Genomic DNA, 15,657 nt, shown 5'->3' with positions numbered 1-15,657 from the left:
CCAATTTCATTCCTACACTCTCTGTAGGGGATCCAGAAACAAAATTACATTTTTACCCCGTTACAGAAAGACAGAGTTACTTCCCCAATTTGAACTTTAATCTTTCTACAGTCACCGAAAGGAATCATTCCCTTTTCTCCAAGAATCTACCAAATCCCACAGGGACACAACTCTTTTATCTCTCGTTGCCACCAAAATTTTCCCTGAAACACAAAATTCTGCCGAGAAATTTTCATCGAATTTTACTAAGGATGGATGAAATGAATTTATTTTCATTCTGCGATTTCCCTGAAGATATCCAGCTATTCATTTTATCGTTCCTTTCCCCAAGAGAAATCGCGAACTTCGCCTGCACATCAAAACGGTTCGTTTCGCTGTGTAACAGCGACGGCAAGCTCTGGTACACCATTTGCGAGAGAAGATGGGGCTCAAAAACCCAAATCAAAAAATGGGGAGATGGCAAGATCTCCTACAGGCTCCTTTACAAAACTCTCAATGAATGGGAGAATCTGATCGGTTTCTGGCGCAGAAGTGGTCAACCCATGGTCAATGATTCATCCCCGCTGTTGATTTTCTTCGAGTGGGGCCCCTCATATCTCTCTGGCTCTAGGGTGTCTCCCTCGCGAAACGGTACTTACAATGTCTCAAAGTCTCCGTTTTTGTGGATGAGTTTGAGTTCCGATGGCGAAATCGTAAACTTTCTCCAGCTTAATGGGGAAATTAAATTATGGGATGATTTTGTAAAATGTTGTCAGTTGGGGTTTATTGAGGATTTGGTATCAGTTAACGTTAATTTTATGGGGAGTTTTCATGTTCTGGTTGAGGAAAACTATGCTAATTATTATCGAGAACTTGGAAAGTCCGTGTTTGGCAGGAGTCCAAGCTCGATGGATTTGAATTCTAGAGGAGACGATAGCGATGGCAGTTCTGGGGAATGTTTGGTAACAGAAATGTATATGCAATTCGCGAATAGGATATCTCCAGTTGGGGATAGAGCGTGGAGGAGACAGAGGAGGAAAGAGAAGGAGAGACTGGGGAAGAGACGATGGGAGCCCGAGCATTTTGTAAAGATTATGGATTGTTCGCCCACGCCATCTCGGCCTTTGCAGGGATTATGGAAGGTGTTGTGAATACCTTTCCTATTGTCTTTGTACATTTATTTGTTAATCAAATTATTTATACTTGTTTCTGTTTATACTTTATATCTATTAATTACTTAATGATATTGCAGATAAATGTAAAAGACTATTTCCTTGACTTGAAAATCATTACTGGTACTAATTGTATAATATTGTTGGCTTTTTGAAAAGTTTATTTGCAATTTTATCTACTGGCAGTCTGGCACCCACCTTAGTCCAGTTTATTTGTTAAGGGAAGATGGCCTTAATGAACCATTTTTATTTATTCATGTGCATATATTTGTCAATCATTGTTTTATTTCTGAAGTAATGCTTGTATCTCTAGTCAATTATGGAAAATTCAAGTTATGGTGGACAACATTTCTTATCAAATTAGCTTATGTAAATTGTTCGTAAAGGAGACTAAATGGTGCTTCGGCAAGCTCTTTATTTTGTTTTACAATTTTATGTTGTGGAAACTTTATAGTCCCCTTTAGAAGAAAGGATGTTTTCTCTTCCTTTTTTTCAATCTTCTTCACTGTCCCACTCGGTCGAACCAGGGTTGAAATCATGTTTGGATTGTCAATTTGAAGTTCCACATTGGCTCTTGTTAGCATAACTGCTTGTTTTACTTTCTTTACTGTTACTTCTTATTGTTCATAGTTTGTTCGAAGATGGCTGGCTTGGGGGGATTCTTCATTTCAGCTTGTCTGATGTCTCTCTTGGGCTTCATATTGCAGGGAATATATGATGACATTAGCTTAGATTTTTATCTTGTGGCATATGATACTGGGGGTATCATCTGCCGAAGGGTTGGCGATTTGTCCTCTGGCTCTGCTGCCCCAGTGTTCTGGACATCAAACACTACATTCATTGAGTCTCCACTTTCTCCTGAGGAAGAATATATTTATGATAGTCGCATACACCATCATTCACTAACAGTGGCAAATCACACACATTGCCAATGTCCCTCAACCATGGTCTCTCATATAATGCACATCAACTCAAGTTATGATCTAGTCATTCGAGATTCAGCAGGGACTTTTGCAAATCCTCGACAAGGAGAAGGAAGGATTTGGCATTACCGGAATGGGACATTTGGGTTTGGGTTTTTCTGGGACAATTTTATCATAGACCTCAAACATATGGTTCTTGATGGTTGTCTTCTTGACACGGTGGAGGTTTAATGTGATTGATTTTCATGTTTTAGGTTATTCTGTGTACAAAATAGAATCGTTTCTGGATGTAATTTGTGGACTGTATTGTGTACCATACTTTGTTCCAGGGATAAATGAATTAATGTTTATTATAGAAACCTTTTTTTGTTTATTTCCTATGTGGTAGTATCCCGTTTGCATGAATGTGTTCCCATTCTTTCGAACAAGTATTAGGAACAATGTTAATACAGAATGATTAGTTAGTAAGCCATCCTTGCTGGAACCTGTTTGACGGACTTAAATATCCAGTTCAACATAAGTATGCAGTCTCTCTTTTTCTCTCTTTTTTCATTTCCTTTTCTTCTGAAAGTTAATCATAAAAATTGCAAATTTTGTAGTTGACAGAGTATGCCTATATAATCTGCAGTTAATGTTGATGATTGCTTCCATGTTATGGATTATCTGCTGGAAGCCTAAAGTGGGATAATTTACATAATTGACTTCTTTTTTACTGCATGCTTACGGGCATCTTTTGCCATAGCCTTTTTTGGGTGTTGGTGTCATCTGTGAACTACTCTGTAGGTTCTAAACCTGTTATTTATTAATCTTAGTTGATTTCAGCAATTTTGATAGCGTGATCTGCAGTGTGCAAATCATTCTTTTAATTGAGGAGGTTGCAGTTGGTGGTAGGGAGTAGGGACTAACATAAAGCCTCCGAGATGGATATAGTTTGGTCATATAAGGAAAGTTGTTCATTATAAAGCCTCTGAGATAGACATAGTTGGGTCTTTTATAAAGAAAGTTCCTCATTCTAAAGAACTATTACTTTTTCCTTTCGGGAAAGATTTGCTTTTCTGTTAGTTGCTAACAAGTTAAAATGCAGATTTGCAATTATTTAGTTGCATGTGTTCCCTAGTATCATAAGTTAAAAGGAAATAGGATCTGCAGCCATTAGAGTGTTGCATCACCAATTCTCAATCGTCCTTCAAAGCCAATAATCTCACAAAAAATCTGAAGCAATAAGAATTCACAAATTACATCATGAAGTCTCACCACAGCATAGATTGAGAATCAAAATGTTCTTGGTTTCTCAATTTAGCATCCACAATTGCACCAAAGTATTTAAACATACCAAACAAAACCCCACACGAATTCAACTAAAATACCAAAAATTTCACGTCTTAGCACAAAGCCATCTGGACTGCAGGGAAAGCAATGATGGTCACGGCAACATGAAGGGCAGAAGAACATCGGATGACAAAGCGAAAGAACAGAAACATTGAAGCAGATTATGATTCAAGAGCAACTTCTTTCCCATTGACTTTCTCGTTCACGGAATCCTTTTCATGCTCACCCTCAAGCTGGCTTAGATTACCTTTTTCCTTGATGAGCTGAATGTGGTGGTGTTTGCAATACAATCGGCCTTCGTGAGCAATGTAGTTGGACGGGCTAATTACACAACCTCCATGAGTGCATTTGAAACAACTCTTGTGATAAGGAGTTCCATTGACCGTCACCTTTTAGCAGAGAAAAACCATAATTAACGTTGATGATTTATATGGGAATCCTATAAATGTTAAAATTAGAGCCCAGTATGTGTGCTTATGCTTGTTTCGAATAACTAAAATTGTTACCTTCTCAGTTGGATAAACAGTATTCTTACAGCCGAAACATTTATCCCTGGTTCCAGCAAACATACTTGAGACTTTAGCCGCATTAGGTCTCTGTCAAAAGCATCTCATAGTCATTATCAAAGACGGTATTGGAAGTACTTTTATGATTCATAAAACGCATCTATAATCCAAGCGAATTACCTCGCCATCAACAGGTTTCTCTTGTTTTACAATCTTTGGTGTCCCTGGGAAGAGAAATAAGACAATTATCAGTCAGCGAGTAATTTAATAAGATGTGTTAGGTTTTATTGAATTTGTAATGTTGATTATTGATACCTTCAAAGCTTTTGTCAAGACTGCCTGTTCTCTTAAACAGTTGATCAAAGTGTGGCCTGCAATAAAGGACACCCTCAAAGGAATTGTAGTTGCCAAGCTGCAAATAAATCTCTCTGTCAGTAGGGATGTAGCCGATTGTACACAAACTATATCAATTCATATACAGAGTCTCAGATTAAGAAAAGACTATATCTCACTGAACTAGGAAACAACCCTCGGAACATATGTATCAGCCAAAGAGGAACAGCCAGAACAACTGCTGCTACTTTAGATATGTAAAATTTAGTATTCATCGACTTCATCAGTGATTATGATTTGATCTTATTGGGTAGATCTAAAGTTTTATAGCATCATACTCCAGGTGCATATTCCAGGAATATTGTATTGTAAATAAGATGAACAAATGGTAATCAGATCAGCTATTGTGCAGTTTGAATTTGAATGTGAAAGCGATTATGAAAATATGTTCAACAACTTCACACACAATTTGCCAGACTATTGTCGGTGAATGAATAAAAACCTGAAGGAACCACATTTTGTAGCTAGAAACACAATAATACAATGAAAAAAAAAAAAAACAAACAAACAAACACTGAAGAAGCAATATAGAATATTGCATTAGTGGACGTAAGCAAACTCCATTACCAACGAGAAGAAAAGCTATCTGTACACAAACCTTGAGGGTTCCTTTGCAGTGATGGCATCTGAAACAAGCTTTATGGTAGACACGATTGTCAGCTGTTAATTTATCAACCAAATACACAGTCTTGTCACAAGCCATGCATTTTTGGGTTGTTCCTGCAAATGATGCCATGTCTTTCAATTCCCACCTCACCAGTATAGCCTATACAATCTCCCTAGTTGTACTTTTTGCAGGGACTCATAGCAAGAAGAAAACAAGAGGAGATAAAGAAAATGAAGATAGAGCAATGTGGGCTGCAGAGAATTGCGGAAACCAAAAGCTGAGTTAAAGATGATTAAAGTTTGGCAATCATTTTGTTCAATTTTGAAGCACCTAACAACCTTTATCTCCCACATATTTGTTTAACATAAATGGACAAAGTAACAGTAAACTTGAATATTGGTTAGTATAGTAGATAGATAATAGAATTGAGTTTGATAGAAATAGAATCACTTGATCATGAGTTAAATTATTTTTAGTTAAGCTAATGTGAACTAATAAAAGTAGTCAATCAAGGACTAAATTATGTAGCTGGCCTCCATCTCCACTAACATACAAATCAACAAAAAAAATATCTTCCCTGTCTACAAATATGGACCATGAGATAGTTGTAAGGTAACGGGGACCATGAAGATTAGTATCTTTCACTAATCTGATTTTCACTAATCCTGGATTGTTATTTCAAGTGAATTTCTGACCTTAATATGTTTTAATTTATATGACTCTTCTTGGATGACTTATGATCACTATGAACAATGAAGATGAATTCATTGGTAATGACTGACCATATATAAATGATGTCTCTAATCAATGAAGCATTATTTAAGTTATTCGGAAGTGTTTTTGTGGGTGTTTCTTTTAGGAGGCAGTGAAAAAGACAAAGAATATTCAATTTAAACTAGTTTGTTTTTATCAACTTCTGGATCCAGCAGTCCACTATGCAATAAAATAACTAGATTTTTTATTCCCGATTTGTAATTGTAACCATTGAGAAGGTTCGTGGTATGTATAATTACTATCTATCCAACCTTGACCAATAATTTCAGCTGATGATTAAATTAACCATGTAATGATGTTGGATATCAAAAATACATTATACATATACGGTTACATCATCTCATTCTACTATGCATGGCAGATGTAAAAAAAATAGGTATTGAATATCAGCCTCTGTTTTCATGTCCAATTTCTTAGAGTAGAAGCCAGGTATAACTCTGTGAAGCTAGAAGGGCCCAAACTCGTAGTCTTAGATGTAAAAGTGGAAGCCAGATGATGTAGAAGTAGATGAATGATGATGATGATGATATTCATGTTACTTTAACAATTATTCCCATCATCCCATTCCAGTTAAGCACACACACTCTGCAATTATACACCCAATCTTGAACCATGTGCCAAACACATATCATATGCATATGGACCACTCACCTAAAACCATCACCCTTCTCCCCTGTTTTTCCACTTACCACTGCCTTCACTCTTTTCGAGATTTACCCTATCAATTTGCAGTGTGCAGAACAATTGTAAAATAGTACTTCATTTTTAAGTATTATATTTAATTTAAAATGAGTCACTAACAACAAGTGGGCATTTGGTCTAGTGGTATGATTCTCGCTTTGGGTGCGAGAGGTCCCGAGTTCGATTCTCGGAATGCCCCTTTTTATTTTTTGGGTTTTTTCAACTAAACCCTACCATTCCATCTCGAAGTTTCTAAACCAGTTTCGATTTTATTTTTTAAAATTTTCTTTTTTTCAATTAAACCCAACTATTCAATCTCGAAAGTTGTTTTTGTTTCTTCAATTAAACTGAACTATTCAACCTCAAAGTATCTGAACCCAGTTTCGGTTCGTTTCTCTTCTTGTCAAAACTCAGCTTCCTGGCGAAACAGGAGAAGAAAATAAAATTTTCCGCCGAAGCACTCGAGAGAATGGTGTTCGGGCAAGTGGTGATTGGTCCACCTGGTTCAGGAAAAACCACCTATTGTAATGGCATGTCTCAGTTTCTCAGCCTTATTGGCAGGTAACCTTTTTCTTATTTTCTTTTCATGAAACTCAGTTCAGTTTCTTTTTTTTTTTTTTTTTTTTTTTTATTAACGCACGTGATATAATTTTATTACTTTGGTAGTAAAGTCTATGATTTTATTGAAGCTTACATCTAATTAGTATAAATGGCTTAAAATCGCTATGTTCATGCCAATTTGTTGTTGCTAGAGTGTAATTTAATTGATTTTGTGCAGGAAGGTTGCTGTTATTAATTTGGATCCTGCTAATGATGCGTTGCCGTATCCTTTTCACTAAATTTGTATGCAAATGCTGTGTTTGCTTGTACTATGCTTTGAGGAGTGTTAAATATCCTTGACTTGAATATAGTTATGAGTGTGCTGTGAATATTGAGGATCTCATAAAACTAAGTGATGTAATGATGGAGCACTCACTTGGTCCCAATGGAGGTGAGCATTCCCTTTATTCTTGTTTCTTGCTAAAATTGATTTTTTATTTAAAGGTTTTATTGAACTCTTGAGTTTTTTGATATTTGGCTTTTCATGTTCTGCTTTTAAAGAGTTTGGAGAACTACTTGTAAATTATAAGAGAGTTTTGAAAGATTCTAAATGTTTTTTTTTTTTTTTTTAATTATTATTATTATTATCTTTGCGGCAGTCATGTTTTTATTTTATGTCCTTGTATTAATATGCTTGTCTTGCAATTTCTAAAGTATATGTTGTTCCCAACTAGGTCTTGTGTACTGTATGGACTATTTAGAGAAGAATATTGACTGGTTGCAATCTAAATTAGAACCTCTTCTAAAAGGTAAGCTTATCAAGTCTTGCTCTGTTTGCTTCAAAATTTTATGCTTTATAGATGATCATAATCATACATTCCTAGATATACTCTTTGTAAATGAATTTTTGTAATTCAGCATAAATTACCATTCATTATACCATTGCCGTCAACTTCGGCTTTCTTGGCCTTTTGGACACTCTTGCACCAGCATATATATGTAACATGTTAAACCTAGACATCCTCTTTTTTGGAGCATAGATCATGTAACATACTTATCTGGGCATTCGGTAAATTATTAGATGTTTAATATTCTGCTTTCTACTTGATTGTTGGATGTTAAGATCTCTCTCATTCTCTTTCTTTGGCTAGATAACTGAACTATCTTATCGTGCATGGTTTTGCTTAGTAGTATGTAAAATTGTTAAAGTTAAATGTTTTTAATGATTTAGGTATTTTGCAGATCACTATTTTCTCTTTGATTTTCCTGGTCAAGTTGAACTATTTTTCCTTCATTCCAGTGCCAAAAGTGTTATAATGAGACTCATAAAGAAATTGGACCTCAGGGTATGTTTTGTCCTTATCTTTACAGGAACTTTGAAAGTTTGAGGTGAATTCAGTTTTGTTCTTTAGATATTGTAATTATACAAATCTCAATCTGTTCCTCATTTCTTGCAGTTGACTGCAGTGCATCTAGTTGATGCCCATCTTTGCAGTGACCCTGGGAAGTATGTTAGTGCATTGCTTTTGTCGCTATCTACCATGCTACATATGGAACTCCCTCATATCAATGTGTTGTCTAAGATTGATCTAATTGAGAACTATGGAAAACTAGGTGTGATTATAGCCCTAACTTTCCCCATTTTATGTCTAGCATAATTTATCAAATAATATCACAAGTGCCTTGTGCTACTTTCTCTTGCTAATCATTGTTTATGGACTTCTTGCAGCTTTTAATCTTGATTTCTATACGGATGTGCAAGATTTATCATATCTACAATACCATCTTGATCAAGACCCTCGTTCTGCTAAGTACAGGTTTGATTTATAGTGGATTAATGACACAAATCAATTTAAGTGGTGCTTGCAGTATTGTCGTACAGGCAATATTGAGTTATGTGACTGTTAATTCTTCAAATTTCTATTGTTTCCCTGGACAACAGTGTTATAAATTTAGACATACTCTTCATAGAATTCTAGTGAACATACAATAATATACAGATATGACTTGTGGTAGTGATGCAACCAACAATTGCAATGGACAGCTTTTTGACATCTAGTCTTGTAATCATCATTTAATTTTATATTAGATTGTTAAAATTTTGTAATGAATTTAGGTTATCATGTTGCTTTATGGCTGACATAGAATATTATGTTTATACTTGACTCTCCCTCAGCCTCAAAGAATCAGACTGGTATTCTCCCATCACATTGAGAGATGTGTGATAATTAGATTGTTTAAATACCTACCATAGGTAAACTTTTCGTAATTCCTCTTGCAGAAAGCTCACAAAGGAGCTGTGTGATGTAATAGAAGATTATAGTTTGGTCAATTTTACAACCTTAGATATTCAGGTAACTAGTTTCACTATGACCTCCTCCTCCACTTTGTTTGAATTGTTGTTTGACTTGTTTTCGTAGTAATTCTCAATCAGCTGCTTGTCTTCAGGATAAAGAGAGTGTAGGGAATCTCGTGAAGCAGATAGACAAGAGCAATGGGTATATCTTTGCTGGCATAGATGCTAGTGCAGTTGAATTTAGCAAGATTGCAATTCGTGATGTTGATTGGGAGTATTACAAATATCCTTTTCTCTAATAATTCTATGTTTCCTCATCCTGGTGCTCTGTACATATGAAGTTTGGGATTCATGAATATTCTGTCAATTTAATTTTATGAAAATCATTTGCTGCTGGTTAGGAAAAACTTAATCCATGTTTTGTTTCTCCAATTTTTTGTGTGTCGGGGTGATGTTGCTGTCACTAAATCATTCAAACAACTGCACCTTCATCTTGCATCTACACTTTTATTCACAAAGCAATAGGAGAGTGCACTGTATTTTTTATCCCTCCTTCAACCAAATGCTACAAAAGAACTCGAATATTCCGCAGGCTGGGATTAGCTAGAGTCTGGTCGAACCTCTGAATGTGATTCATGTAGCAAGTCATTTGCAGACATTAGGAGAGTGAATTTTGTCAATTTTACTTTCCATTTGTAATGTAATTATTAAGTTGAGTGACTTGTAATCATAATTATTATCGTTTTGCTTAACAAAGGAATCCACAGCTGCTGCTGTGCAGGAGAAGTACATTAAGGATGATGACAACTTAGATTCTAAGGAGTCATGAACTCAATTTCGCTGAAGAATGGTATTTTCTAATAATCATTTTGCCTGTTTGTGATTTAGTGTGAATTCACCTTCTTAAGAGACTTCTGAGTTCTGATGTTACTTATTGCAGGAGCTTTAAAGTTGGGCTTCTGATTGTAACCTGCTCTTCGTAGGAGTTGTAAAGTTGTATCAACTATTAACTTTTGTTGGTTAGCAAGAGCAAGTTAAACAGTCCTACATGTTAAATCTTGAAAATGTGTGTATTTATGATTTTGTATCAGCAAAAGTAAAAGAAAATCTTGAAGATTACCGACACCAGGCCCAATTTATAGACCTGCAGTAGTGAAGGCCCGTTATCCTATGGATCTCAAACCATAGCCCCCTCACCTGATAGACCACCGACCACTGCTTCAGCCTCTTCAAGGTCCGCAGACTACAGGACTTGCTATAACAAGATCCGACTTGGGATGTTGAGGTTTCAATTCATTGACATCCCAAACACAGTAACACACCTAAGTTTATGAAAGGTTCTTAACTTATCATCGTCATGTGATCATGTCCATCTCCCAAACTACAACTGGACCTTAGATAATGGTTTAAATTTGATTACATTAACGAAGATTGAAGTCCTCTATATGTTATTACTCAAATAAATGATACCAGGTTAATCTATTGCTTTATAACCTAGTTGGGTATATTGTACATTTGAAAAATTAGTAATTATTTGGATAGATTTGTTGGTTTTGAAGGTTCAGTCAGCTGGGGCACTATCGTACGAAAGTTAGATAAACATAAACAACTTCTAGAGAATTATAAATAAATCAATGTAACGACATTTATGTCATGGGAAATCTGCATAGGGAGATAAAAGTCAATCTATTGGTTTGATTTGATTTAATAATATTCACATGGGAATGGGAAAACGTTTAGGACCAATTATAATCAGGGAGAGCAACATTTTCCCACCCAAGGTTTGATGAAACCACTTTTTTCTAACCGTCAAGTCTTAAAATGACACTTCCTCACTATTTATTAGATTCTGTTAGTATTTTTTGTTAATATTTGATTAAAAAGATGAAAATACCTTTAAATATTTTATTTCTTAATTAGTTTATTATAAATTAAAACTTAGTTAATTAAAAGTTTTTATTCGATTATTTATTAGTTTAAGTATAAAGATATATTTTTTTCTTTGTTTATTTAATTAATTAAGAATATTAATTTTTTATATTAATAAGTAAAAATGAAAAACATTATAAATAATAGTGATGAGATATTGATGGCATTATAACTAAATATTAAGATTATTTAACTTTAAACAATTTTATAATATTATTCCTAACTTTTTAGGTGGGATTAATTATTTTTTCTTTTTTTCTTTTTTAATATTTAACTTATTGGCTAATTAAAAAATAATAAAAAATTTATAGAGTAAAATATTTAGGGGTATTTTTGTTTTTTCAGTAAAATATTAAAGGAAAACATAATAAAACCTAATGAAGGGTGAGAAAGTGTCATTTTAAAACTTGATAGGTGAAAAAATGTCGTTTCGCCAAAGCTTGGGTGGGAAAATATCGTTCTCCCTTTTAATTGTAATCATACCCATTCCAAGCACCCAGATTTTAATGAAGTCAGCTGTATCATTCATTAATTAATATAATGTGAGCTTCACGTTTATTTGAGTATCATCTGGTTTTGCCTAGTTGTCTTTCTTGACTCGTTCGAGGAAAATGAAGTAATAAATAAGGGTGGGTTGAGTTAATTAAGTTAAGCTTGCTATGTTAGTGACTATTACTATTTGTTCTATTTTGTTAATGATTAGTGATTTGAATATTTGATTGGGTATTTTATTTGGATAAAAACAAAAGGAAGTTTCTCATGTAAAAACATTGACCTCATAAGTCATTACACCATTGCCCATTTTAGAATCTCAAGTTTTGCTTTCACAAACATATTCTTTAAATTGTTCACAGCCTCCACGCAATCTTTGTTTCAACTTTTTATCAATACCAGAAATTTTCATGAAAAACATATTTTATGTCCTGTGATATTGATAGTTATTGATGATTAGATAAGGTTAAGGTTATGACTAAATTAATTATTATTATTAATTACTTTGGATATGTAAAATCAGTATGCATTAGTAACATATAAAGACAGAAATCTGAAATTTATGAAAACGGGGGTGAGAACTTGCTATTTCACGAAACCTTGGGTGGGATCATGTCCTTTACTCTTCTAGAAACTTATATTCAACCCTGCATTAAAAATTTAAATAGATGTTGTTTAACATCTTATTAACATTTAATATATTTACATCATTTTTAAATTAAAAAAATAATAATAATAAAAGCAGGATTTGATAGTGATGTTAATTTTTGTTAAAAATATTTAAAACAAGGAATGGGATAAGCCAGTAGATAAAAGCTGAATCTGCAAAGCATAAGATTATTGTTTTTATCATGTCCTCACCCACATTTTAGTTAATTAAGTGTTATTATATTCAATTAACCTTACAGTTCAACCAAACTTGGCCTGGACTGCGTCATCTAGAAGACGCATATACTTGAGAAATATATACAGCTGTTCAAATCTGCTTTTCCAGGGAATATTTGGAAGAGTAATACTAATACTACACTTACTAACAAATTTGAGAAAGATCTCCATACAAAGTAATGTGATAAAAAACGAATAGAAGAATGAATTTAATGAGTTTGTCTTTTTATTTTACTCTTCCATTCATTTTTTGTCACCTCATTTTGTATGAAAAACTTTATAAGATTTCTTTGTAAGTATAATATTATTGTATTTTGAAACCATAATTCATTCAGCTCTATGAACTCGTTTTCTTTGAGCACGGAAAATTTAATTTACAATCCATTTGGTTCAGAGAATGTTATATTACTGGAGAATATTGTATTACTGGAAAGATAGATTATCAGACAATCCTTAGAAAAATGTGTTTGGTTGGTTGAAATGACTTAATGGGTATGTTATAATAATATGTTTGGTTGAGAAGATAAATAAATAAGTATGTTATATAGATTACAAAATTGCCCTTCTTTTTAAATAATAACATTATTTTATTTTATTATTTTTTAAAATAACTTTTTAACCCCCTATATTTAAAATTTTGCTAAAACACCTCAGTTATATAAAACTTTAATTTATAGCAAAATCTCTCCCACCTACCCCAAGCCACTACTAGCAACTAGCCACCATCGCTGACAGTTGTCCTAATGGCATACGACTGGCTAGATCTAGCGAGTCGTGCGCCAGTAAGGCCTAATCCGACCATGGATCTTTGATCTATGGCAAAAAACAACTAGATCTGGCCGTGAATATGGCCGTTTCATGACCAAAAAGGCTTTTTACGGCCACATCTTTGCCCTTGAAATGACAAGATCTAGTCGTTTTCAGCCATGGATCACAAATCCATGGTCAGAAACATCCTTACCGGCAAAATCCCGTCGGTCTTTTGACAATATGATGACTTTCGCCGATGGCCAGCAGTGGTGACTAGCAGTCGACGGTGGTCTTGAATGGTTGAGATATTTTGTTAACTTTTGAACTTTTTTGTGGTTGAGATGTTTTAGCTAAATTCTCAAATATAAAGGGGTCTGTGTAATTGTTATTTAGTAAACATATAAGGGTAAATGTATCTGAAATAATAAAAGATTAAAGGTAAAATATGATCAAAATTAAGATTACCTTGATAATCTTATATTAATACTCTTTAATAAAGAAATTTGATTACTCCTAATATTATTAGCGGTAAATATTATTTATAATATATTTTATTACTTGATAATAGAATAAAAGAATTTTCAAAATTAAATAAAGATTACATATTAATCTTATAGCACCGGAATCAAACGCAACCTAAGGGAAAAAAACTTGACCTTGCTTGTCGTCCAAGAAGTCAAACGACCACACATACAGAAATATAAATGCGTCGAAGCTTCTATAAATTATATGTGATTTATTTTATTGTCAAACCCTTTATTTTGACAAGTTCGCGTGGATTTGGTCTTCTCCAGACATTTTATATATGATAACTACTACTTCCCCGTCTGTGATTTAATCTACAAATTCACCGAGTCCATTCCTCCCATAACCAGCTAAATAGCTAATTAAAATCATTTTCCGATGGAGACTTTGTCGCCAAGAAGAGCAAGCAAAATTAATAGCTTTTGCAGCAGAAGCCATAACAAGGGTACCAAAAACCCATATTCGACGCGTGGGTTAGACAAGTTCTCTGCACTACTAGCTGAGCTTGAAGAGAAAAAGCAAAAGATTTATTCACAGAGGGGTTCAGAAGATATATCTCTTGTTCGTTTCGTCTATAAAGATACGGATGACTTTGTTCCAATCGTGGTAAAGGTGAAGAAAGAGAAAACCAAGAGTGTCGATGATATCAAAGAGACGTCTGTACAGCATGAATCAAAAACCGTGGATAAGTTTCTAGTAGATCAATCAAAAGGTAAAGGCAAGCTCTCAAGATCCATATCAGATGATAGGATTATCACTAAAAAGAAGAGCTTTTCATGGAATGAGATAAAGTTAAATGATTGGAGGCGACCCTCTTATTACTTGCCGGCAGCTATCATCTTGATTTTGTTGTTTCTAGTATTTTTTGGGAGATCATTTGCAATACTCTGCACTTCTATTGGATGGTACATGGTACCTACATTACAGGGAGAGAACTCTTCAAATGAAATAAGCCAAGAAAGGAAGAAAAAATATGTAAGAGGAATGAGTGAGATCAAGACGGTCAGTAATGAATTATCTTCTCCTAAGAGTAGTAATAACTGTGGGGCTGTCAAAGTTCAATCTCCAAAGAGTGGTAATAACTCTCGGGCTGTGAAAGATCAATCCCGAGGACTACGTGGTAATCGAAAAAGCTGGTGAAGATGATGATCTGATCCTTTGTTTTTTTATTTGTTTTGTTAATTGATATAAAGTAATACCTGTTGGGTTAGGTTGGAAATTCAATCTAATGTTTGACATGTCGAGAAATGTAAATTATGATTAGTAAATAATTATTTGGGTTGAGTAAGGGTAGAGCAACAACCCTTGTCATGTAATCAACAAGTTACTTTGAATGGCATTGGCATTGTGATTTTTGTAAGAAAATTTTGGTTCCAGAAAAGAAAACAGTGTGTCTTTGTGTCGAAACTTATCTGTTTATTTTGTCAGGAAGTCATGGTGGAAATTTCAGTTCATGATTCGTGAATCTGCACTTGATCCAGATGTACATATCAACTCCATGATCCCATAATTTTTTAAGGAAATCATGCTGAGCTTAAGGGATGCCATAATTATTAATATGGGCAAAGTCAGAGTTACACAGTTATGTGTGTGGCAGGAAAATATTGTTCAATAACCATCAAACCGGACATGGCAGAGTACTGGCGCTCCGGTTACCAAATTCATATAGGGCCACGTGGCGTACACTATACCAGAAAAACGAGAGGAAAGTGATGGATCTGTACCATGATTGAGAACGGTTGAAAATGTGAGGAGGTAGGCCTAATGGCCAAAGGCCCCATTTCGCCACAAAATCATATCACCAAACATTTTAATTAGGGTTTACTGCTCAACTCTCTTCATGTTCACAACAGAACAGGACCAGATATTTTACTTT

The 15,657-nt window shown here is 34.3% G+C and overlaps 4 protein-coding genes and 1 non-coding gene across 5 annotated transcripts; 4 read left to right on the top strand and 1 right to left on the bottom strand.

Annotated features, from left to right (window-relative positions):
- Positions 1-89: 89 nt before the first annotated feature.
- LOC116139969 (F-box protein At3g12350-like) lies at positions 90-2,447 on the top strand. Its single transcript, XM_031425617.1, has 2 exons — positions 90-1,121; positions 1,859-2,447. Exons 1-2 carry the CDS (start codon positions 252-254, stop codon positions 2,303-2,305), a joined length of 1,317 nt encoding a protein of 438 aa, XP_031281477.1. The 5' UTR covers positions 90-251; the 3' UTR covers positions 2,306-2,447.
- Positions 2,448-3,275: 828 nt separating this feature from the next.
- On the bottom strand, positions 3,276-5,243 carry LOC116139883 (LIM domain-containing protein WLIM1-like). Its single transcript, XM_031425517.1, has 5 exons — positions 4,901-5,243; positions 4,225-4,321; positions 4,090-4,133; positions 3,910-3,999; positions 3,276-3,792 (listed from the first exon to the last, which is right to left on the bottom strand). Exons 1-5 carry the CDS (start codon positions 5,036-5,038, stop codon positions 3,565-3,567), a joined length of 597 nt encoding a protein of 198 aa, XP_031281377.1. The 5' UTR covers positions 5,039-5,243; the 3' UTR covers positions 3,276-3,564.
- Positions 5,244-6,491: 1,248 nt separating this feature from the next.
- Positions 6,492-6,563, top strand: TRNAP-UGG. Its single transcript has one exon. It is a non-coding gene; the product is annotated as a tRNA-Pro (tRNA).
- A 4-nt stretch (positions 6,564-6,567) lies between these two features.
- Positions 6,568-10,507, top strand: LOC116139907 (GPN-loop GTPase QQT1). The gene is made up of 11 exons (XM_031425542.1): positions 6,568-6,925; positions 7,143-7,187; positions 7,276-7,355; positions 7,639-7,713; positions 8,147-8,250; positions 8,362-8,518; positions 8,634-8,721; positions 9,186-9,258; positions 9,353-9,483; positions 9,966-10,050; positions 10,141-10,507. The coding sequence occupies exons 1-10, from the start codon at positions 6,834-6,836 to the stop codon at positions 10,027-10,029; spliced, it is 909 nt and encodes a 302-aa protein (XP_031281402.1). The 5' UTR covers positions 6,568-6,833; the 3' UTR covers positions 10,030-10,050; positions 10,141-10,507.
- Positions 10,508-14,042: 3,535 nt separating this feature from the next.
- LOC116139925 lies at positions 14,043-15,146 on the top strand. Its single transcript, XM_031425567.1, has one exon. The coding sequence runs from the start codon at positions 14,160-14,162 to the stop codon at positions 14,919-14,921; it is 762 nt and encodes a 253-aa protein (XP_031281427.1). The 5' UTR covers positions 14,043-14,159; the 3' UTR covers positions 14,922-15,146.
- Positions 15,147-15,657: the final 511 nt, after the last annotated feature.

Source organism: Pistacia vera, unplaced genomic scaffold, assembly GCF_008641045.1.
Source record: "Pistacia vera cultivar Batoury unplaced genomic scaffold, PisVer_v2 Contig36, whole genome shotgun sequence".
NCBI classification, from domain to species: Eukaryota; Viridiplantae; Streptophyta; class Magnoliopsida; order Sapindales; family Anacardiaceae; genus Pistacia; species Pistacia vera.
Note: the sequence above shows the minus strand (reverse complement) of the source record. Positions and strands in the feature narration are given on the sequence as shown.

Bases quoted from the DNA above. Each gene is read 5' to 3' on its own strand.
- LOC116139969 (XM_031425617.1), top strand. From the start codon at position 252: ATGGATGAAATGAATTTATTTTCATTCTGCGATTTCCCTGAAGATATC. The intron at 1,122-1,858 runs GTGTTGTGAATA...TTCATATTGCAG, and splicing joins CTTTGCAGGGATTATGGAAG to GGAATATATGATGACATTAG.
- LOC116139925 (XM_031425567.1), top strand. From the start codon at position 14,160: ATGGAGACTTTGTCGCCAAGAAGAGCAAGCAAAATTAATAGCTTTTGC.
- LOC116139907 (XM_031425542.1), top strand. From the start codon at position 6,834: ATGGTGTTCGGGCAAGTGGTGATTGGTCCACCTGGTTCAGGAAAAACC. The intron at 9,259-9,352 runs GTAACTAGTTTC...GCTTGTCTTCAG, and splicing joins TTACAACCTTAGATATTCAG to GATAAAGAGAGTGTAGGGAA. The intron at 9,484-9,965 runs ATATCCTTTTCT...AAAGGAATCCAC, and splicing joins GTTGATTGGGAGTATTACAA to AGCTGCTGCTGTGCAGGAGA.
- LOC116139883 (XM_031425517.1), bottom strand. From the start codon at position 5,038: ATGGCATCATTTGCAGGAACAACCCAAAAATGCATGGCTTGTGACAAG. The intron at 4,134-4,224 runs GTATCAATAATC...TTCTCTTCCCAG, and splicing joins TCTTGACAAAAGCTTTGAAG to GGACACCAAAGATTGTAAAA. The intron at 4,000-4,089 runs GTAATTCGCTTG...TGCTTTTGACAG, and splicing joins AGAAACCTGTTGATGGCGAG to AGACCTAATGCGGCTAAAGT.